This window comes from Rhinoderma darwinii, chromosome 1, assembly GCF_050947455.1.
Source record: "Rhinoderma darwinii isolate aRhiDar2 chromosome 1, aRhiDar2.hap1, whole genome shotgun sequence".
Lineage (NCBI taxonomy): Eukaryota > Metazoa > Chordata > Amphibia > Anura > Rhinodermatidae > Rhinoderma > Rhinoderma darwinii.
The window spans coordinates 624849737-624874862 of record NC_134687.1 but is presented as its reverse complement, the minus strand read 5'-3'; the positions used below and the strand labels follow the sequence as shown (position 1 = coordinate 624874862).

Genomic DNA, 25126 nt, shown 5'->3' with positions numbered 1-25126 from the left:
CTTGCTGTCAGTGAGTAGCTGACAGTTCTAATACACTGCACTACGCATGTAGTGCAGTGTATTAGAATTGCGATCAGGGCCTCCTGCCCTCATGTCCCCTAGTGGGACAAAGTAATAAAGTAAAAAAAGATTGTAAAAATAAGAAAATAAAAGTAATAAAAGTAAAAATCCCCCCTTTTCCCTTATCAGTCCTTTATTATTAATAAAAATATATAAACAAACAAATAAACTATACATAATTGGTATCGCCGCGTCCGCAACGGCCTGAACTACAAAATTATTTTGTTATTTATCCCGCACGGTGAACGCCGTAAAAGAAAATAATAATAAACCGTACCACAATCACAATTCTTTGGTCACTTCACCTCCCAAAAAATGGAATAAAAAGAGATCAAAAAGTCGCATGTACCGAAAAATGGTGCTGATCGAAACTACAGTTCGTTACGCAAAAAATAAGTCCTCGCACGGCTTTATTGATTAAAAAATATAAACGTTATGGCTCTTAGAATAAGGTAACACAAAAAGTGAATGATTGTTTACAAAACGTATTTTATTGTGCAAACGCCATAAGACATAAAAAAAACTATAAACATCTGGTATCGGCGTAATCGTATCGCCCCGCAGAATAAAGTGAATATGTCAATTATAGCGCACGGTGAACGCCGTAAAAAAAATAGCATAAAAACAATAGTAGAATTGCGGTTTTTTAGTCACCGCGCCACCTAAAAATAGAATAAAAACTGATCAAAAAGCAAGAAAACTACAATGGATTCCTCAACGGGTCTAGTTTCCAAAATGGGGTCACTTTTGTGGGGTTTCCAATGTTTTGGCACCACAAGACCTCTTCAAACCGGACATGGTGCCTAATAAAAAAGAGGCCTCAAAATCCTCTAGGTGCTCCTTTGCTTCGGAGGCCGGCGCTTCAGTCCATTACCGCACTAGGGCCACATGTGGGATATTTCTCAAAACTGCAGAATCTGGGCAATATTAAGTTGCGTTTCTCTGGTAAAACATTTTGTGTAACAGAAAAAAATGGAATAAAAAAAGGATTTTCTGATAAAAAAATGAAATGTGTAAATTTCACCTCTACTTTGCTCTAAATTCCTTCGAAAAAACATAAAGGGTTCATAAACGTTCTAAATGCTGTTGTGAATACTTTGAGGGGTCTAGTTTCTTAAATGGGGTATTTGATAGGGGTTTCTAATATATGGGCCCCTCAAAGCAACTTCAGAACTGAACTGGAACCTAAAAAAATAAATAAATGAGGCAATACTTTGCTTCTTACATTATACTGATAATGAGCCGTGCCCACCCCGAGGTGACCCCAGTTTTGACCGTTTGTATAAACGGAGACCCCTATTAGACCGTTCCAGTGCCCGGTTTTCCCAGCATTCACCCCCGAGAAGTGTATTTCTATTTAGGAGTCCTTGGTAGATTTTAACCCCTTAAGGATACAGCTTGTTTTGGCCTTCAGGACGCAGCCAATTTTTTCAAATCTGACATGTTTCACTTTATGTGGTAATAACTTCGGAATGCTTTTACCTATCCAAGCGATTCTGAGATTTTCTCGTGACACATTTGACTTTATGTTACTGGCAAAATTTGCTCGATACATTAAGTATTTAATTGTGAAAAACACCAAAATGTAGCGAAAAATTTCCAAAATTAGCATTTTTCTAAATTTATATGTATCTGCTTGTAAGACAGGCAATCTGGCATTGTTTTTTGAACATCCTTTTATTTTTTTTTATGACATCACAAGGCTTAGAACTTTAGCAGCAATTTCTCACATTTTCAAGAAAATTTCAAAAGGCTATTTTTACAGGGGCCAGTTCAGTTGTGAAATGGATTTTAGGGCCTTATATATTAGAAACCCTCGATAAGTCACCCCAATTTAAAAACTTCACCCCTCAAAGTATTCAAAAGAGCATTTAGAAAATTTCGGAACCCTTTAGATGTTTCACAGGAATTAAGGCAAACTAGATGTGAAATTTTCAAATTTCTTTTTTTTTTTTTTGCAGAAATTATTTTTTTATCTATTTTTTTTGTAACACAGAAAGTTTTACCAGAGAAATGCAACTCAATATCTATTGCCCAGATTCTTCAGTTTTTAGAAACACCCCACATGTGGCCCTAGTGCACTTATTGACTGAAGCGCAGGCCTCAAATATTTTAGGCACCATGTCGGGTCTGAAAGGCTCCTGCGGCGCCAAAACAGTGGAAATCCCCCAAAAGTGACCCCATTTTGGAAACTATACGCCTTGAGGAAATTATCTATGGGTATAGTGAGCATTTTGACCCCGCAGGTTTTTTGCAGAAATTATTGGAAGTAGGCTGTGAAAATGAAAATCTACATTCTTTCAAAGAAAATGTAGGTTTAGCAAATTTTTTCTAATTTCCACAAGAACTAAAAGGAGAAAATGCACCACTACATTTGTAAAGCAATTTCTCCCGAGTAAAACAATACCCCACATGTGGTCATAAGAGGCTGTTTGGACACACGGCAGGGCTTAGAAGGGAAAGAGCGCCATTTGGCTTTTGGAGCTCAAATTTAGCAGGAATGGTTTGCGGAGGCCATGTCGCATTTGCAAAGCCCCTGAGGGGACCAAAACAGTGAAAACACCAAAAAAGTGACTCCATTTAGGAAACTACACCCCTTGAAGAATCCATCTAGGGGTGTAGTGAGCATTTTGAACCCACAGGGGTTTCATAGATTTTATTAGAATTGGGCAGTGAAGATAAAAAAAATCCTTTTTCTCCAATAAGACGTAGCTTTAGCTCAAAATTTTTCATTTTCTCAACAAATAAAGGAATAAAAGAACCCCCAACATTTGTAAAGCAACTTCTCTGGAGTACGGCCATACCCCATTTGTGGTCATAAACTGCTGTTCGGGCACACGGTAAGGATCAGAAGAGAAGGAGCACAGATTTAGCTGGATTGGTTTCTTGACACCATGTCACTTTTGCAAAGCTCTTAAAGGGAATGTGTTGCCAGCAAAACATGTTTTTTTAGTTAAACATTTAGTGTGTAGGTGATTAAACATTGTTCTAATTTTTTATTTTTTTTTCACGAGTCAGAAAATATTATAAATTGGATTCTAATTTATAATATTTTCCATTGCTGGTCACTAGATGGAGCCATTCCCAAAATTGCAGCATTGCATGTGGTAAAGCAACCACATTGCTTTATGCTGCAAAATTGGGTAAAAATCCCTCGCTCTAGTGAGCTCTCAGCATCCCCCCCTCCTTTATCCTGGCTAGTGCCGGGAGAAACGAGGGGTTTGAACGGTCTAACCTCCTACACTGTGTGTCGCCATTTTTTGAGCTAACACACAGTGTAGTAGGTTTACATACAGTAGTAAACACACACTGAAACACGAACATACATAGAAATAACTTACCTGCTCCTGCCGCCGCCGCTCCCTCCGGTCCATCCGCTCCGTCTGCTGCCGCTGCTCCATGTGCACAAGTCCGGAAGCCGCAACCGGAAGTAGTAATCTTACTGTCCGGCTGCGACTTCCGGTCCACAGGAAAATGGCGCCGGGCGGCGCGCATTTCAAATTGAACTGTGTGGGAGCGGCGCATGCGCCGTTCCCACACAGCGGCGTACATGATAGTGGATGGAACGGGCCCCGTTCGCAGTCCCTATGGGACTGGAGCTGCCGTATTCCATGTCTGTATGTGTCGTTAATCGACACATACAGAAATGGTAAAAAAAATGGCAGCCCCCATAGGGAAGATAAGTGTAAAAATAAAAAAAAGTAACACACAAACACACAAATTAATCCAAACGTTTTTAATAAAGCACTAACGTCTTTAACATATTAAAAAATTTTTTGTGGTGACACTGTTCCTTTAAGGTACCAGTACAGTGGATACTCCCCAAAAGTGACTCGATTCACGAAACTACACCCCTTGATGAATTCATCTAGGGGTGTAGTGAGCATTTTGACTCCTCAGGTGTTTCATAGATTTTATTAGAATTGGCAGTGAAAATAAAAAAAATCCTTTTTATACCATAAGACGTAGTTTTAGCTGAAAATGTTTCATTTTCTCAACAAATAAATGAAAAAAAAACACCCCAACACTTGTAAAGCAACTTCTCCTGTGTACGGCAATACCACATATGTGGTCTGTTTGGGCACAGAGTAGGGCTCAGAAGGGAAGGAGCGCCATTTGGCTTTTGGAGTACAGATTTTGCTGGATTGGTTTATGGGCGCTATGCCGCATTTGCAAAGGTATTCACCTAGGGGTGTAGTGAGCATATTAACCCCACAGGTGATTGGCAGAAATTAGTGTGCACTCGATGTTGCAGAGTGAAAATGGGATTTTTTCCATAGATATGCCAATATGTGGTGCCCACCTTGTGCCACTGGAGACACACACCCCAAAAATTGTTAAAAGGTTTCTCCCGGGTTTGGCGATGCCATATATGTGGAAGTAAACTGCTGTTTGGGCACACTGTAGGGTTCAGAAGGGAAGGAGCGCCATTTGGCTTTTGGAGCGTGGATTTTGCTTGTAGTAGTTTTGTTTGTAGTCTTACTGGTGTTTCCGTTTATAATGTTGGGGTACATGTAAGCTGGGCGGAGTATATAAGGGGCATAATCAGGTGGTATAATAATGGGGTAAAAAAAAACAATAAAATGATACATAGATGTGTGTTACGCTGTGAAGCAATCCTTTCTGCACAGGCCGGTGTCGCACTAATAAATGGTCCTTACTTATTCCACTTTTGGTCCACACTCGGGATCTTTGCAGTTTGAGGAATTTTGCTGGGAAGCGTTGTCCTGGTATAATACGGGCATCCTCACTTCGAGCAGATATGTTTTCGCCGACGGAGGTGTATGAGGGCTTGTTTTTAGCGAGACGAGTTATAGTTTTTATAGGTACCATTTTTGGGTACATGCGACTTTTTGATCACTTTTTATTTCAATTTTTGGTAGACAAAGTGACCAAAAAATAGCAATTATGTCAGTATTTTTTCGTTTGTTTTTTTTACGGCGTTCACTGTGCGGAATAAATAACATAATATTTTTATAGTTAAGGTCGTTACGGTCGCAGCGATACCAAATATGTATGGCTTTATTATTTTTTTCAATAATAAAGGACTTGATAAGGGAAAAAGGGCGATTGTGTTTTGTGGTGTTATTTGAAACTTTTATTGTATTTTTGACAACTTTTATTTTTACTTTTTTTACACTTTTTTTTTTTTACACCTTTCTTTAGTCCCACTAGGGAACTTGAAGGTCCAACTGTTTGTTTGATGTTCTAATACATTGCACTACCTATGTAGTGCAATGTATTAGAACTGTCAGTTGTTCACTGACAGCAAGCCGATCAGGCTCCGCCTCCGGGCGGGGGCCTAATCGGCTTCCGTAATGACAGATAGGAAGCCATTGTTAGGCATCCTGTTGCCATAGTAACAGTCGCCAGCCTTGCCATCGCATGGCAGGGCTGCCGATTTCATACAAACCACTTTGATGCAGCGATTGCATTGAATCCCTGCATTGAAGGGGTTAATGGCAGGAATCGGAGCTAGGTCCGGTTCCTGCCGATAGATCAGGGTGTCCGCTGTAACATACAGCGGACACCCACTGCTGATGACGCCGGCTCAGCTTCTGAGCCGGAAGCTGAGCCGGCGCCATCTTGCCGATGGTACCGGAAGCCTCCTGGGCCCCGCCGCCGACGGGGCATAGGAGAATTCCGTTACTGGGAGACCGGGAGGTAAGCATTAGCCCTCCGATCACCTTTGCAGCCACCGGCAACCCAGCGATCACGTTGCTGGGGTGCCGGTGGCTATAAACTCCTCACATGCTGCGATCTCTATTGAACGCAGCATGTGAGGGGTTAATCGGTCGGATCGGAGGCTAGCTCCGGTCCTGGCCGATACCTCAGGGTGACAGCTGTAACATACAGCTGTCACCCGGCGGTGATGTCGCTGGCTCAGCTCCTGAGCCAGCTCCATCTGTTTCACGTACAATTACGTGGAGTTGCGGGAAAACACCATCTCCCATCACGTAACTGTACGTGAAATTGCGGGAAGGGGTTAAAGCGGGGCTTCAATTCCGCCAGTACCTGCCGGGTAAGGGGGTACGGTATGGCATGAAGATGTATAAGCTTTGCGCGAGGGCATCAGGGTACACCTACAAATTTAGGATATATGAAGGGAAGGACAGCAGTATTCAGCCCCCAGAATGCCCCCCCTTACTGGGAGTTAATGCAAAAATTGTGTGGGATTTGGTGCACCCACTGCTGGACCAGGGTCACCACCTCTACCTGGATAATTTTTATACCAGCGTCCCACTCTTCAACTGCCTCGCTTCCAGTCCTGCGGCACTGCTAGAAGAAATCTGAGAGGGCTCCCTAAGCCCTTATTCACACGACAGGGTTTCCCGGCCGGGTGACGGCCGTTCATAAATCGTCCGTCACCCGGCTGCATTAGGAACAATAGACACCTAATGGGGCTATTCACACTACCGATTTTTTGAGGGCCCGGGAAACCTGGCCGTCAAAAAATGGGACATGCCCTATTTTCGGCCGTTTACCCAGCCGCCCGGCTCCCATTGAAGACATGTGTCCCGAGTGATGGCCATGTATTCCGTCGTTCGTGCTCTCTCTCCTCCTCCTCACGGTGCAGAGTGCATGTGAGGAGGAGGAGGGTCTTTTTTTGCTCCCTGTAGGCGTCAGAATCCCCGGCCGGGGATTGGGGATTCCGCTACAGGAGAAGTGAGTGACTACACTGTCCATATATGGACACAGCGAAGTCACTCACTTCTGCAGCGGAATCCCAGACTCTATGGCCGGGGATGCCGCTACAGGAGAAGTGAGTGACTACACTGTCCATATATGGACACAGTGAAGTCACTCACTTCTGAAGCGGAATCACCGACCCTGTGGCCGGGGATTCTGCTACAGAAGAAGTGAGTGACCAAACTGTCCATATATGGACACAGTGACGTCACTCACTTCTGAAGCGGAATTCCCGACCTGTGGCAGGGAATTCCTCTCCAGGAGAAGTCAGTGACTACACTGTCCATATATGGACATTGAAGTCAGTGACTTCTCCTGGAAGGGGGGGATGGGTGCAACCTACAGGGGGCAGGGTGGCATCACCTACAGGGGGCAGGGTGGCATCACCTACAGGGGGCAGGGTGGCATCACCTACAGGGGGCTGGGTGGCATCACCTGCAGGGGACTGGGTGGCATCACCTGCAGGGGGCTGGGTGGCATCACCTGCAGGGGGCTGGGTGGCATCACCTGCAGGGGGCTGGGTGGCATTACCTGCAGGGGGCTGGGTGGCATTACCTGCAGGGAGCTGGGTGGCATTACCTGCAGGGGGTTGGGTGGCATTACCAGCAGGGGGCTGGGTGGCATTATCTACAAAGGGCTGTGTGTGGCAACAAATTTAAATGAAATTCATCCGATTTTAAAACGGACAGGGAAAAAAACGGATGCAAAACGGGTCAAAATCGGCAGTTAAAAACGGCGACACGACCCGGAACGGAATCGTAATGGATGCAAAACGGATGCAAACCGGCCGGGAAAAACGGCCCAAAACGGCGGTGTGAATGAGGCCTAAGACTCTGCAGGGCAAACAAGAAGGGGTGAGAGCAGGGCACAATCCGGCAGCAACATATTGTGTGTCAAGTACAAGACAAGAGAGAAGTCCTTGTATTGACAACAATACATGGCCACACCAGTACCCATGTACCTGTACGAGGTACTAGTACAGAGACCCCTAAACCAGACTGCATCCTGGGCTACAATAGGTACATGGGAGGGGTGGACTTGTCAGATCAAGCCCTGAAGCCCTACAGCGCCATGCGGTGTGGTATAAGAAGCTGGCCGTGCACATCATACAGATGGCATTGTACAATGTGTACATGCTACGTCGATGTGCAGGCCAGAGGGGAACTTTCCTGGAATTTCAAGAGGTGGTTATCAAGAAACTAATTTTTCAGGGACCAAGATGGGGGAAACCCCAGTACTTCTGGAAGCGAGGCCACACGCATCGTATCAGGGCAACACTTTCCAGGAGAAGTTCCCCAAAAAGAAGGGAAAAAAATCAAAAGAGGTGCAAAGTCTCTACTCAAAGAGGGGGATAAGGGAGGACACAATATAAAAATGCGAAAAACCAGGGCTCTGTATACAAGTGTTTTAAAATTTATCATACATCACTTGATTTTTAATCTACCCCAGTTTTACTTACCCTGATGCCCTCCGCACAGCTTATCCCCCTCATCTTTCCCTTCTGAGCCCTGCTGTGTGCCCAAGCAGCTGATAACAGCCACATTGAGGGTATTGCCATACCTGGGAGAACCCACATTTATAGTTTATGGGGTGTATGTCTCCGGTTAAAATGCTCACTACACCTACACACTACATACATGACTTCGCACAAGAAAATCCCCAGTAGGCCAAATGGTGGTCTTTTCCTTCTGAGCCCTCCCATGGGCCCATAGTTTGTCGCCAAATATGGGGTATTGCCGCACTCCGGACAAATTGGGCAACAAAATGGGGTATTTTATTCCTTGTGAAAATAAGACATTTTGGAAAAAATGGAATTATTTTTTTAATTCCCAGCCCAATTCAAATAAATTCTGTGAAAAAACTGTGGGGTCTAAATGGTCACAACACCCATAAATGAATTCCTTGAGGGGCGTAGTTTCCAAAATGGGGTCACTTCTGGTGGGTTTCCATTGCTTTGATACCTCTGGGGCTCTGCAAATGCGACATGGCACCCGAAAACCAATCCAGCAAAATCCGCACACAGCGCTCCTTCCCTTCTGATGCCTCCCATGGGCCCAAACGGCAGTTTTGCGCCACAAATGGGGTATTTTGTTCCCTGTGAAAATAAGAAATTTTGATGAAAATTTATATTTTACTGGAAAAAATGAATTATTTTTTTTATTTTCACAGCCCAATTCAAATACGTGCTGTGTAAAAACTGTGGTGTCAAAATGGTAACAACACCCATAAATGAATTTTTGGAGATTCCTACTGTTTTGTCACCTCAACACCTCTTCAAACCTGGCATGCTGCCTAAAATATATTCTAATATAAAAGTGGCCCCAAAATGCACTAGGTGCTTCTTTGCTTCTGGGGCTTGTGTTTTAGTCCACGAGCGCACTAGAGCCACATGTGGGGCATTTCTAAAAACTGCAGAATCTGGACAATACATTTAGTAGTATTTCTCTGGTAAAACCTTCTGTGTTACAGAAAAAAAATTGAATAAAAATGAAATTTGCAAATTTCACCTCCACTTTGCTTTAATTCCTGTGAAATGCATAAAGTGTTAAACAAACCCTTTCTAAATGCTGTTTTGAATACTTTGAGGGGTCTAGTTTTTAAAATGGGGTATTTTATGGGGTTTTCTAATACATAGGCCCCTCAAAGCCACTTCAGAACTGAACAGGTAGCTTGAAAAAAAGGCTTGTGAAATTTTCTTTGAAAATAATAGAAATTGCTGTTTATGTTCTAATCCTTGTAACATCTAAGAAAAATAAAAGAATGTTCAAAAAACGATGCCAATCTAAAGTAGACATATGGGAAATGTGAACTAGTAACTATTTTGGGTGGTATAACCATCTTTTTTACAAGCAGATGCATTTAAATTCAGAAAACTGCAATTTTTTCAAAATTTTCTCGAAATTTTGCACGTTTTTACAAATAAACACTGAATATATCGACCAAATTTTACCACTAACATAAAGCCCAATGTCTCACTAGAAAACAGTCTCTGAATCGCTTGGATAGGTTTAAACATTTTAAAAAATGGGCTCTGAGCCATAAGGCCAAACTTGGCTGCATCCTTAACCCCTTAGCGCACCAGGACGCCCTGGTACGTCCTGTATTGAAGTGCTTTAAGGCACAGGGACGTACCGGTGCGTCCTGGCTAAAAACTGTCACCCTGTCAAAGGACAAGGTGACAGAACTGTGCCGTCAACTGTTTGACAGTTGATCGGCACAGTAAGACGGCAGGGGACCATTCACAGCGGTCTCCTGCCGGCGATCGCTGTGATTGGTCAGTCAAAGCAGACTGACCAATCACAGCTCCATGACGTGGTGTTTGTGATGGCGCTGGCTCAGCTTGAGCCAGCGCTATCACCGCCGGTAATCAGCTGTCCGGCACCCCTCTGCAACGGCCAGGACCGGAGCTAGGCTCTGATCCGGCTGATTAACTCCTTCGATGCATCGATCAACGCGATCGATGCATCAAAGTGTCTTGTAGCCTGTCAGCAACCACGATGGTTGCCACGGGCGCAGGTGACAGCTGTTTATCACAGCTGATATCGTGCTCTAACGGCCAGGACAGGAGCTAGGCTCCGATCCGGCCGATTAACACCTTAGATGCAGCTATCGCTGCATCTAAGTAATTAGATCGCACACTATGGTTGCTAATGACAACCATCGGCACCCGCGGGTGTTCCGATGGTTGCTATGGCAACCGTAGCCTAACAATCGCTTCCTAGTACGGAAGTCTATTAGGCCCTGCCGGGAGGCGAAGCCTAATAGGCTTGCTGACAGCTCTAATACACTGCACTATGTAGGTAGTGCAGTGTATTAGAATAGCGATCAGGGCTTCATGCCTTCAAGTTCCCTAGTGGGACACAAAAAAAAGTTAAAACAAGTTAATAAAAATGTTGTAAAAAAGTAAAAAAAAAGTTTCATGAAAAAAATACGTTTCAAAAAACACGAACAGCCTTTTTTCCTATAATAAGTCTTTTATTATAGGGAAAAAAACCATAAAGTACACATATGTGGTATCCCCGCGTCCGTAACGACCCAAGCTATAAAAATATCACGCTATTTTACCTGTACGGGGAACACCGTAATTTTTTTTAATAAAAAACTATTCCAGAATCGCTGTTTGTTAGTCACTACCTGTCGCAAAACAGAATAAAAAAAGGGATCTAAAAGTTGCATGTACCACAAAATTATACCATTAAAAACTGCAGCCCGTCCCGCAAAAAACAAGCCCTCCCGCAGCTTTTTTGACGGAAAAATAAAAAAGTTATGGCTCTCAGAATATGGTGACACCAAAAATTAATTATCTGAAACAAAAGGGATTTTATTGTGTAGACGCTGCAAAGCATAAGAGAAACTATATACATCTGGTATCGCCGTAATCGTACCGACCCGCAGAATAAAGTAAAATTGTCATTCATAGCGCATGGCGAACGCCGTAAATTATTTTTTTATAAAAAACAGAATTGCAGGTTTTTGGTCATCTTGCTTGCCAAAAAAAATTAAATACAAAGTGATCAAAAAAATCGCATGTACCCCAAAATGGTACCAATGAAAACTACAGATTGTCCCGCAACAAATAAGCCCTCACACAGCTCCGGTGGAGAAAAAAAAAAGTTCTGGCTCTCAGAATATGGCGATGCAAAATGTGCAGAGTGTCCAAAAGCGGATAAGATCTGGCACCATTTATCAGTGCGACACCGGCCACATATCTATGAAATATTATTTATTTACCCCATTATTATACCCTCTTATTATGCCCGATGATCTCCGCACAGCTTACATATGCCCCCACATCATAACTGAAATACCAGCAAAACCCCAAACAGAACTACCACTAAGCAAAATCTGCGCTCCAAAAGCCAAATGGCGCTCCCTCCCTTCTGAGCCCTGCAGCGTGCCCAACGGGCAGTTTATTTCCACATATATGGCATCGCCATACCCGGGAGAGCCCGCTTAACAGTTTGAGGTATTTGTCTTCAGTGGCACAAACTGGGCACAAAATATTGTGCACTAAAATGGCATATACCTGTGAAAATTTGCAATTTTCACTTTGCACCATCCACTGAGCATTCATTTATTATAGAAAAAAAAAACCTGTGTGGTCAAAATGCCTTCAGGGGTGCAGTTTCCAAAATCGGGGTCACTACTTGGGGGTTTGTTTTACTATTTGACCCCAGAGCCCTGCCATTGTGGGCTAATGCTGCGAAAATCACCAAAATAGGTCTCACATGCGCCTTTCACTCCTAAGCCCTGTCATATGTCCAGGCAAATGATAAATGCCTTGAGGGGTGTAGTTTACAAAATGGGGTCACTTCTCATGGTTTTACACTCTACTCTGGTACCTAAGAGAGCTCTGCAAATGCGACATGGCGCCCCTACACCAGTCCAGCAAAATCTGTGCTCTAAAAGCCACATGGCACTCCTTCAATTTTGAGCTCTGCCATGTGCCCAAACAGCAGTTTAGGGCCACGCATGGAGTATTGCCGTACTCGGGAGAAATTGGGTAACAAATTATGTGTTGTTTTTTCTCCTATTACCCCTTGTGGAAAAAAAAATAGGCTGCAAAACTACATATTTTTTGGAAAAAAAAAAAATTTTACATTTTCACTGCCTCATTCTAATACAATCTATGAAACACCTGTGGGATCAAAATGCTCAGTACACCCCTAGATGATTACCCTGAGGGGTATAGTTTCCAAAATGGAGTCACTTCTCAGGGGTTTCTACTGTACGGGTACCTCAGGGGCTCTGCAAATGCGACATGGCGCCCAAAAAACAATCAACCAAAATCTACATGACAAGTAGCACTCCTGCCATTCTGAGCCCTGTGGTGTATCCAAACAGCAGTTTCTGACCACATATGGGGTATTGCCGTACTCGGGAGAAATTGGTTTACAATTTGGGGGCGCTTTTTCTCCTTTATTCCTTGTGAAAATGAAAAAAATTCAACATTTTAGTGGAAAGAATGTAGATTTTCATTTTCACTGCATAATCCCAATAATTCAGCAAAAAAACTGTGGGGTCAAAATGCTCACTATACCGCTAGATAAATTCCACAAGGGGTATAGTTTCCCAAATGGGGTCACTTTTGCCGGGTTTGTACTATTTTGGCGCCTCAGTGGCTTTGCAAATGTGACATGGGGCCGCAAACCATTCCAGCAAAACTTGAGCTCCAAAAGTCAAATGGCGCTCCGTCCTTTCTAACTTCCGCCATGTGTCCAAACAGCAGTTTATTACCACATATGGGGTATTGATGTGCTCAGAAGAGTTTGCTTTACAAATATTGGGGTGTTTTTTCTCCTTTATCTATCGTAAAAATGAAAAAATCTGAGCTAAAACGACATTTTATTAGAAAAAATTTAGATTTTCAATTTTACGCCATAATTCCCATAAATTCAGCAAAAACCGTGTAGGGTCAAAATGCTAACTATACCCCTAGAAAAATTCCTTGAGGGGTGTAGTTTCCAAAATGGGGTCACTTTTGGGGAGTTTCTACTGTTATGGTCCCTCCAGGGCTTTGCAAACACGACATGGCACCGAAAACCATTCCAGCAAAATCTGCGCTCCAAAATCCAAATGGCCCTCGTTCCCTTCTGAGCCCTGCCGTGGGTCCAAACAGCAGTTTATTACCACATATGGGGTATTGCCGTAATCGGGAGAAATTGCTTTACAAATGTTGGGGTGCTTTTTCTCTTTTATTCCTTGTAAAAACGAAAACATTTTTCAGAAAAAAAGTAGATTTTCATTTTCACAGACCAGTTCCAATAAATGTAGCAAAAAACCTGTGGTCTAAAAATGCTAACTATACCTCTTGAAAAATTCTTTGAGGGGTGTAGTTTCCAAAATGGGGTCACTTTTGGGGGGTTTCCACGGTTGTGGCATCACAAGACCTCTTCAAACCTGACATCGTGCCTAAAATATATTCTAATAAAATAGAAGCCCCAAAATCCACTGGGTGCTCCTTTGCTTCTGAGGCCGGTGTTTCAGTCCATTACCGCACTAGAGCCACATGTGGGATATTTCTAAAAACTGCAGAATCTGGGCAATAAGTATTGAGTTGCGTTTCTTGGGTGAAACCTTCTGTGTTACAGAAAAAACTGTATTACAAATGAATTTCATTAAAAAAAATTGACATTTGTAAATTTCACCTCTACTTTGCTTTATTTCCTGTGAAATGCTTAAAGGGTTAAAACACTTTCTGAATTCTGTTTTGAATACTTTGAGGTGTGCAGTTTTTAAAATGGGGTGATTTATGGGGACTTTCTAATATATAAGGCCCTCAAAGCCACTTGAGAACTGAACTGGTCCCTGAAAAAATAACCTTTTGAAATTTTCTTGAAAATGCGACAAATTCTAGCTAAAGTTCTAAGCCTTGTAACACCCTAGAAAAATAAAAGGATGTTAAAAAAACCGATGCATACATAGTAGACATATAGGAAATGTTAACTAGTAAATATTTTGTGTGGTATTACAATCTGTTTTACAAGCAGATACATTACAATTTAGAAAAATGCAGATTTTTGCAAATTTTCTCTAAATTTTGGTGTTTTTTACAAATAAATATTGAATTTAACGACAAAATTATTTCAGTATCATAAAGTACAATATATCACGAGAAAACAATCTCAGAATCGCTTGGATAGGCAAAAGCATTCTGGAGTTATTACCACATAAAGTAACACATGTTAGATTTGCAAAAATTGGCTGTGTCCACAAAGCCAAAACAGGCTTAGACACTAAGGGGTTAAAGAGGTTCTGTCACCACATTATAAGTGGCCTATCTTGTACATGATGTGATCGGCGCTGTAGTGTACATTACAGCAGTGGTTTTTATTTAGAAAAACGATCATTTTTGACGGAGTTATGACCGATTTTTACTTTATGCTAATGACTTTCTTAATGGACAACTGGGCGTGTTTTACTTTTAGACCAAGTGGGCGTTGTGGACAGAAGTGTATGACGCTGACCAATCAGTGACCAATCAGCGTCATACACTTCTCCACATTCATTTACACAGCATATTGTAATCTTATTACATCACTATGTGCAGCCACGTAAACACACTATAACGTTACCGGTACTCAAGTGTCCTGATAGTGAATATACATTACCTCCAGCCAGGACGTGATGTCTATTCAGAATCCTGACACTTCTGTAGCGTTTCTGTGAGATTTACAGCAAGGCATGCGTAATCTCGCGAGATTACGATGTAACCTGTCATTTAAAACGAGGCTACGCTTGCCTTGCTGTAAATCTCACACAGACGCTACAGAAGTGTCAGGATTCTGAACAGACCTAACGTCCTGGCTGGTAGTGATCTCTATTCATTGTCAGGACACTTGAGTAATGTTAATGTGTGTGTATGTGGCTGCACATAGTGATGTAATAAGATTACTATGTGCTGTATAAATGAATGGTGAGAAGTGTATGGCGCTGATTGGTCACTGATTGGTCAGCGTCATTCACTCCTCTGTACAACACCCACTTGGTCAAAAAGTTAAACACGCCCATTTGTCCATTAAGAAACTCATTAGCATAAAGCTAAAATAGGTCATAACTCCGTCAAAAATGATCGTTTTTCAAAATAAAAAACACTGCTGTAATCTACATTACAGCGCCGATCACATTATGTACAAGATAGGCCACTTATAATGTGGTGACAGGGCCTCTTTAGGGGGTTAATGGAGAAACCCTGCAGTAAGTGTTTAATTCCCCTGCAGCGCTGCCACAGGAGAAATGAAGCATTGCAATGTTGCCACTGAAATCAATGTGTTGTCCATGTAATGTACAGACATATTGGGTCCTCCAGAGAGGGAGACGCTCTTTGAAGTCACTTTCCGATCTGTTTTATTGATGAAGCTCGTGATTAAAGGACCCCCCCCTTGTTTAACTTAGAATTCCCTAATAGGGTGTTTGCTAATTAATCTCGTAAACTAGTCAACCCGTTTAACTCCTGTATGACAGAAATGTCACCTATTATTACTGTTCTATATTTTTCGTCTTGAATGGATAAATAAAGATGGCGTTTTATTGATGTCTGGTGTCTGGGATTTTCTTATCTTGTCTGATGATTTTTATAGTCAGCAAAATGGCCTCGTTTGGATGGAAGAGAAAGATTGGTGAGAGAGTATCTAAGGTGACCTCTCAGAACTTTGAAAAGGAGTCTGCTGATGAGGCTGCTGGCGTTGAGAGTGATGATGTGGACTGGCTCCATTCCATTAAACGCAAGAAAGGACTTCTCCTCGAGGACAATATCTCAAAAAGTAAACGACTGAAGGAAGAAGGAGCATTATTGGCCCTCAATGGAAGGTATGAGCAATGGCCATCTACATTTATCCCTTGTCTTGTGTCATCACCATGTTCAAAGAGATGGAATAAATAACATCATGCATTAAAGGGATTGTCCAGTTTAGAAAACCCATTGTCATACACCCTATTAGTGAATTCTGAGTTAATAGAGGGGGGTCCTCTGTTCAGGATCCTCATCTCGTGACCAGAGTGCAGAGCGGTTATAAAGAGCGTCTCTCTCTCTGGAGGACCTGTCCTGTCCTGTATTACACAGACAACACATTGATGCGAATGGACAATGTGTAATGCTTCATTTTCCCTGTGGTGGCGCTTTAGGGAAATTGAACACTTTTTGCCAGGTGTCCCCACAGATTACAGCTGATTGCTGGAGGTCGCAGCAGGGGGACAATTTTTGATATGCTTATTGTCAAGGGTCCTTCTAATAAGGAGGGATGTTTCAAAAGGGGGCAATCCCTTTAACGCTTTCACTGGACACAAGTGTGTATGTAATTCGTCATGACTTTAAGCACTTTCCTCAACTGGGATGTACAAGCTAGATACAGGAACTTTCCTTCATATTTTTGCCCCTCTTACCAGTGAGCGAGGATATGTGCTTTCTGTTTGTCATGTTTAGGGGGTCTTTTTTTTTTCTACCATGATTCGCATGTTTACCGGCATCTGGATCACGAAAATTTTTGTTCTCTTCAGTTCTGGTGAAGATATGTGCATATAGATATAGAAATAAGTGACATGTATGAACTCTGCACATCTTGAACTTTTATATGTAGCAGATGTTGTGTGTTTCAGTAACTCTGCGGTTGTCAGACATTTAGCCACAAACATGATTTTTTTATGCATTTTTTTACACAATGTTACACTTTGGTACAAAACTGCATGAAGGTGCCAATGACTGTAAAGTGTTGTGTGTCATTTTTACAATGTTTTAAGGTTTACATTTGGAAAATATATGGGGTATAATGATTTTTATTTATACTTCAGGTTTCATTTGTGTAAAAACGGCAAAAATTGTCACGGCAGCGAAAGGAATAAGGTCTCTTTCACACTAAATAACAATCTCACTGCTACGTCCTTAGATTTTCTTATTTGTGCTTTAAAGGAATACTAAACCTAGAAATAAATGCTAAAGGTAAACAAGAAAAAGTATTTGTCAGTCTGAAGTGTTTTCTACAAGTTCCTGATAGATGGTGGAAGGGGTGTGGCTTAACAAAGGGGGCGGGCTTCCTGGTCTCCTATTGCAAACAGAAGAGTGAGGGAGGGCTCCTGCTGCAGCCAGTTGTCTTACAGACAGATACAGGATTGTGAGGCGGAGGAGCAATATGGCTAATCACCTGGGACTCATTTAGAACTATTCTTGATATATTTCTCACAATTTTGATGAGGAAACACATATCACTGACACATATGAATGTAAATTCTCTGGAGTTTCACAGCACAGGAAGATAGGGCAGTTGACTACGCTATTCCCTCAAAACGGCGGAACGCTTGCACAACGGAAACAAACGGAAACCATTGGCACCTGATCCATCACCATTGAAATCAACCTATGGTTTCCGTTTGTGTCTGTAAGGGCTCCGTTCCAACGGAAAGCTCCGTCGGAACGGAGCCCTAGCGCAGATGTGAACGAAGCCTTAAATGGCTGATAACAGGAAATAATAGATGTGTATAAGATAAGGGTGACTGAAAGTTCAGTGAGTGTCCCTTTAAATGACTTTAATATGTATCGATTGTATTGGCTTCAGTCTTTTGAGACATTATTTAGTTGGTGTGTGAATGGTTCTTTGTAATTATCACGAGTAGAAATCTGTAGTGATCATTCGTAATGAAATTCTGCATTTTTTAGGTCTCTGTGTTTTCCATGGTTTTCTATATTTGGATGTATGAATGTCTGAACATTTGGATATGCATCACAAAAATCTGTGTTTGGTCTTATTTATATGTGGCGGTTTTTTGCAAAAACCGTGACAAAACTGCTGCTTGTGAATAGGCCCCAATACAGTTTTTTTTTAATAAGGCTTTAAAAGGCTATTCCTACAATATACATTTTAATGTCTGATTGTCGGGAGATTAATCATGTGTCAAAAGTGGGGTCCAGTGACACTCGGCGGGGGGGGGGGGGGGTCTAAAAACAAGCACTCACTCAAAGGGGGTAATTTATCAACCATTGTACGCAGGTTTTCTGGCATAGAAAAGACGCAAAGGGGCCAAATAGTAGCAATTTGCAGTGCATTTTGCACCACCCTCGAGACTTTGGGTAAAGGGGCGTGGCTTCGGGAAAAGTTGGTCTGACAAATTGATTATATCTATCGCTAGAAAACTGGTGTCAATTATAGTGGAAGTCAACTGGCGTAGACTTCACTCTATGGGGTGTAGCAAGGTAGAGACCTATGCTAGGCCCCTACCTTGCTCCTTCCTATTCAGACTACCCCCCCACCCCTTCCATTAGACAGGTAAAATAAAAAAATTAAGCAAAAAAATGGAATGAAATGGACTTTGGGTGAGTGGCGGGATGAAATGGACTTTGGGTGAGTGGTGGCATGAAATGGACTTAGGGTGAGTGGCGGCATGAAATGGACTTTGGGTGAGTGGCGGCATGAAATGGACTTTGGGTGAGTGGCGGCATGAAATATACTGGGGTTGAGTGGCGGCATGAAATGTACTGCGGGTGAGTGGCGGCATGAAATGTACTGCGGGTGAGTGGCGGCATGAAATGTACTGCGGGTGAGTGGCGGCATGAAATGTACTGCGGGTGAGTGGCGGCATGAAATGTACTGCGGGTGAGTGGCGGCATGAAATGTACTGCGGGTGAGTGGCGGCATGAAATGCACTGCGGGTGAGTGGCGGCATGAAATGGACTTTGGGTGAGTGGCGGCATGAAATGGACTTTGGGTGAGTGGCGGCATGAAATGGACTTTGGGTGAGTGGTGGCATGAAATGGACTTTGGGTGAGTGGTGGCATGAAATGGACTTTGGGTGAGTGGCGGCATGAAATGGACTTTGGGTGAGTGGCGGCATGAAATGGACTTTGGGTGAGTGGCGGCATGAAATATACTGGGGTTGAGTGGCGGCATGAAATGTACTGCGGGTGAGTGGCGGCATGAAATATACTGTGGGTGAGTGGCGGCATGAAATATACTGGGGTTGAGTGGCGGCATGAAATGTACTGCGGGTGAGTGGCGGCATGAAATATACTGGGGTTGAGTGGCGGCATGAAATGTACTGCGGGAGAGTGGCGGCATGAAATGCACTGCGGGTGAGTGGTGGCATGAAATGCACTGCGGGTGAGTGGCGGCATGAAATGCACTGCGGGTGAGTGGCGGCATGAAATGGACTTTGGGTGAGTGGCGGCATGAAATGCACTGCGGGTGAGTGGCGGCATGAAATGGACTTTGGGTGAGTGGCGGCATGAAATGGACTTTGGGTGAGTGGCGGCATGAAATGGACTTTGGGTGAGCGGCGGCATGAAATGGACTTTGGGTGAGTGGCGGCATGAAATGGACTTTGGGTGAGTGGCGGCATGAAATGGACTTTGGGTGAGTGGCGGCATGAAATGGACTTTGGGTGAGTGGCGGCATGAAATGTACTGGGGTTGAGTGGCGGCATGAAATGTACTGCGGGTGAGTGGCGGCATGAAATATACTGGGGTTGAGTGGCGGCATGAAATGTACTGCGGGTGAGTGGCGGCATGAAATGTACTGCGGGTGAGTGGCGGCATGAAATGCACTGCGGGTGAGTGGCGGCATGAAATGCACTGCGGGTGAGTGGCGGCATTAAATGCACTGCGGGTGAGTGGCGGCATGAAATGGACTTTGGGTGAGTGGCGGCATGAAATGGACTTTGGGTGAGTGGCGGCATGAAATGGACTTTGGGTGAGTGGCGGCATGAAATGGACTTTGGGTGAGTGGCGGCATGAAATGGACTTTGGGTGAGTGGCGGCATGAAATGGACTTTGGGTGAGTGGCGGCATGAAATATACTGGAGTTGAGTGGCGGCATGAAATGTACTGCGGGTGAGTGGCGGCATGAAATATACTGGGGTTGAGTGGCGGCATGAAATGTACTGCGGGTGAGTGGCGCCATGAAATGTACTGCGGGTGAGTGGCGGCATGAAATGTACTGGGGGTGAGTTTCGGCATCAAATGTACTGTGAATGAGTTGCGACATGAATTGTACCGGGGTTGAGTGGTGGCATGAAATGTACCAGGGGTGAGTGGCGGCATGAAATGTTCTGGGGGTGAGTGGCGGCATGAAATGTTCTGGGGGTGAGTGGCGGCATGAAATGTTCTGGGGGTGAGTGGCGGCATGAAATGTGCTGGGGGTGAGTGGCGGCATGAAATGTGCTGCTGGGGGTGAGTGGCGGCATGAAATGTGCTGCTGGTGAGTGGCGGCATGAAATGTGCTGCTGGTGAGTGGCGGCATGAAATGTGCTGGGGGTGAGTGGCGGCATGAAATGTGCTGGGGGTGAGTGGCGGCATGAAATGTGCTGCTGGTGAGTGGCGGCATGAAATGTGCTAGGGGTGAGTGGCGGCATGAAATGTGCTAGGGGTGAGCGGCGGCATGAAATGTGCTAGGGGTGAGCGGCGGCATGAAATGTGCTAGGGGTGAGCGGCGGCATGAAATGTGCTAGGGGTGAGCGGCGGCATGAAATGTGCTAGGGGTGAGCGGCGGCATGAAATGTGCTAGGGGTGAGCGGCGGCATGAAATGTGCTAGGGGTGAGCGGCGGCATGAAATGTGCTAGGGGTGAGTGGCGGCATGAAATGTGCTAGGGGTGAGTGGCGGCATGAAATGTGCTAGGGGTGAGTGGCGGCATGGATTCTACTGGGGTTGGTTGGCAGCATTAATTGTACTGTGCGTGGTCGGATTAATTGTCCTATGGGTGGCAGCATGAATTAACCACTAATTAGGCGCATTAATTGTACTGTGAATATTGGCATTAAATAAGCACTGAATGGCAGCCTTAATAACTGTATGGGGGAGTATTATTTGTGCTCTGTATTTTGGATAATAAGAAGGCATTGTATGGCGGTAATATTTATGGGAAAACTGTGAACCTAACCATTGACGTCATCTTTAATTTATACATGTACTTGCAGTAATGGCAACATCGTCATGTAATGTGCGGCCGGCTGAGTACATCTACTTGAGATCTCGATGGACCGTAGCTCAGGGGACACTTGGTTCACGTTTCTCTGACGAGAGGGTACAAGGCTCATAAAGGTTGAGAAAAACTTTTCTAGGGGAACATTGGAGGAAACCGCCTGAGGTTAGTGGAGTCACACGTCAAGAGCGTAGCTTTATACAAGACATACAATACAAGTATACAGGTCAAGCGCTAGAATGTGTTATTTACCCATTTAACCACTTGGGGGCAGTAGAAGACTTTGTTTGGGATCTTCGTACGGCGGTATGGAAGCTGTTCTGGTTTCCTGTAGGAATTGGCTGCCGAACTGATTGTTAGTAAGTTTCAGAAACTTAAAATGTCTTTACTTTCGCAGTCATTTTTTTTCTCAAAGGGATGGGGGAGTCTGATAGCCCTGCCATTAACCCCTTCTCGCCACAGCCATTTTTCGGATTTTCATTATTGTTTTCTCCTCCGCACCTTCCAAAAGCCAAAACCTTTTTATTTTTTTCGTCGATAAAGCCATATGAGGGCTTGATTTCTGCAGGATGAGTTGTAGATTTTCACGGCACCATTTATTATACCATAAAATTTCCTAGGAAACGTGAAAAAATTATTTGTGGGGTGGAATGTAAAAAAAACATTGATTCCTCCATTTTTTGGGGGGGCTTTCGTTTATACGGTGTGGTAAAAACGACATGTTAACTTTATTCTGCCGGTCAATACGACTACAGCGATACCAAATATGTATAGTTTTTTATATTTTACTACTTTTACAAGGAAAAACTAGTTGTTAAAAATAACATTTGTGTTTTGTCGCCACATTCTGAGTGACATAACCGTTGATTGAGCGGTGTGAGGGCCTATTTTTCGCGGGGTGAGCTGTAGTTTCAATTGGTACTATTTTGAGTTACATAAGAATTGTTGAACACATTTTATCCCATTTTTTTGTGGGAGATGAGATGACCAAATAACAACGGTTCTGACTTTTTTTTTTTACGGCGTTCACCTTGTGGGTTAAATAATGTTATATTGTGATAGTTCGGACTTTTACGGAATTGCCGATACCAGTTATGTTCATTTTTTACATAGCTTTTGGGTGAAATTGGAAAAGGTATTTTTTTTGTTTTTTTATTTACTTGTTTTTAACATATTTTTTTACCAGTTCCCCTAGGGGACTTGAACCAGCGCTTGTTGGATTGCTTATACAATATACTGCAAGCCTAATGTATTTCAGTATATATCGTGAATCTCACTGGCACCTATTAAGTCCTTCCTCTGGCAGGGTTTAATGGGTGTACAAAGATGGCAGACCCGAGGGCGATGGCACGTCAGAGGGGGCCGCCCCCTCATTCTAACGGCTCATTACACTAAAGTGGCGGCTGTAAGATACAACTGACACGCTCCATACTCCCCCATCCGACTTGCGCCGTATATATAGAGCAATGTCGGGAAGGGATTAATACCGGCAGATCTGAGGTCCCAGTGACTCGGTAACCAGCAGTATCCCTGCAATGACTGTGACATAGAATTACAGAGTATTTCCCCTAAAATAATGAAAAAAAGAAATAGGCCTCCTGTCAAGTTAAAGGGGTTTTCTGGGACTCAAATATTAATGGCCTATCCTCAGCTTAGGCCGCCAATATTTGATCGGCAGGGGTCTGACTCCCGGCACCCCACCCATCATCGGAATGAAAAGGGCTGCAGCACAGAACGGAGTATTTAGCACTGGTATTATAAGGAAAAGATGAATAGTGCTTTTAAAGTGCCTGTCCATCCTTGGACACAATTTTACAGTTTATATACAGATCCACAAAATCTAATCACTATGTACATATATTACATTACTTAACTTGTACTGATCCTGAGTTACATCCTGTATTATACTCCAGAGCTGAACTCCCTATTCTACGGGTGGAGTCACTGTGTACATATATTACATTACTTATCCTGTACTGATCCTGAGTTACATCCTGTATTTTACTCCAGAGCTGTACTCACTATTCTGCTGGTGGAGTCACTGTGTACATACATTACTTATCCTGTACCGATCCTGAGTTTCATCCTGTATTATACTCCAGAGCTGCACTCACTATTCATTGTATATGAATTAATACTATTATTGCATCCTAAGTGCATTACTTTATATTTATAAACATTACATTTTATCTGCCATGTTTTTGCCCATGCTGCCAGCTTATCTAGGTCTTTCTATAACATTTTATATTTATTTATTACATTACTTATCCTGTACTGATCCTGCGTTACATCCTGTATTATACTCCAGAGCTGCACTCACTATTCTGCTGGTAGAGTCACTGTGTACATCCATGACATTACTATTTTTGAACTGATCCTGAGTTACAGTCTGTATTATACTCCAGATCAGCACTCACTATTCTGCAGGTGTATCTAAACAGTGACTTCACCAGCAGAATAGTGATTGCAGCTCTGGAGTATAATAAAGTATGTAACTCAGGATCAGTACAGAGTAATGTATGTACACAGTGACTTCACCAGCAGAATAGTGAGTGCAGCTCTGGAATATAATACAGGTTGTGACTCATGATCAGGTGTACAGCTCGAGGCTTAGATAAGGCAGGAGAGTAACACCACACACAAAGATAATGGTCTATGGTCTCTGATGGAGAGGACTATACTCCATCTTTTCCTCAAGACTGTAATAATCTATTACATTTCATTGGCAATTGACCCCCATTTACTTTATTTGCCATAAAGCAATACAGGAAAGGTGTGTCTCCAATATGGCTGTCCCCAGGAAAAGTTTTAAAAATAAAAAATATATACTGTACCTACAAAACGTTATAAACAGAACAAACACATTATTTCTCTTCTACAGATTGACATCTTATTACAGACATGAGACATTCCCCTTGAAAAAAAATATTCGAGTTGCTATTATAGCTCCCATGTGGGTTATCACCCAACATTTCCTTTACCACAAATCTATCGTTATTCTGGGACAGTTGGCTGACAACCACAATGACAGCTGTAATGGCGACCATATTGGTTGTCGCCCAAAAAGCAGTTTTTTTACAATTTGACAGAGGACAACCCAACTCCTTGGTCCAGGGTTGACCTAAACTTCCCCCAAAGTTGTGGTAATGTTCAGGGGTCACATAATTAATGGCTGCTGACACCAGGGTCCGCTGATCTATCATCGGAAATGTCTTGCCGCTGCTTGTACAACGTCTCATCGTATTTAGCAATAAAATTAAGTGAAAACATGAAGAAAACAAACGCGTCGTCTACACTGTTCGGCCAACTTCGACTGAGGTTTCATCTGGCAAAACGTTCCGGCACCAGTGATAAAAAGATATATTATTTTTCCCCGTCTTGGAGCAGATTTGCTTGGTCATTGACCAAACCACAAAATCCTCAGTTCCTAAACTTGGAACCTACCGGTTAAATTCATTTTTGTTCTATTTTTTCTTTCAAAAAATCTGATTACTACTGCAATAGGACTTTACTCTTCAATCTGAGAGCTGTATATTTTGTGCCTAATCCTGTGGTTGACGTAACACATATGGGCACACGTGTATTAAGCGATTTACGTCAGGTTTTGGCCTAAAATTTGCCCCTGAAATCTCAATGTTGATGTACAACATTATAGCTGTAAAATTTGCAGGTTTTCTCCTCGCTCGCCCAATTTTAAAAATTTCTAAAACACTGGCCTAGATGAGATGGCCCAAATTATGGTGCAAACTTACGGCTGCTCATAGCGGGCAAAATAACCCAAATCTGCGTGGGAATACCTAGGTATTAGCATGGGGATTCTGCGGCAGATTCTGCCTATTCTCATGCAATGGGTAAATTCTGCTGCATTTCCACAGGGAATTTGTAACCGATTCGTAATATCCGCAGCATTTTTCTAAAATCTTTGTACACTTGTGTTTTGTTTTTGCAGCACGGGAATAAGGATTTTTACTA

The 25126-nt window shown here is 43.1% G+C and overlaps 1 protein-coding gene across 1 annotated transcript in view; it reads left to right on the top strand.

Annotated features, from left to right (window-relative positions):
- Positions 1 to 25126, top strand: part of TTC33 (tetratricopeptide repeat domain 33) — a 223399-nt gene that overhangs the window by 5294 nt on the left and 192979 nt on the right. Inside the window, exon 2 of the mRNA XM_075847598.1 lies at positions 15831 to 16059. Coding sequence (XP_075703713.1) covers positions 15839 to 16059 — 221 coding nt within the window. The 5' untranslated portion in view covers positions 15831 to 15838. The remainder of the gene's footprint in view (positions 1 to 15830; positions 16060 to 25126) is intronic.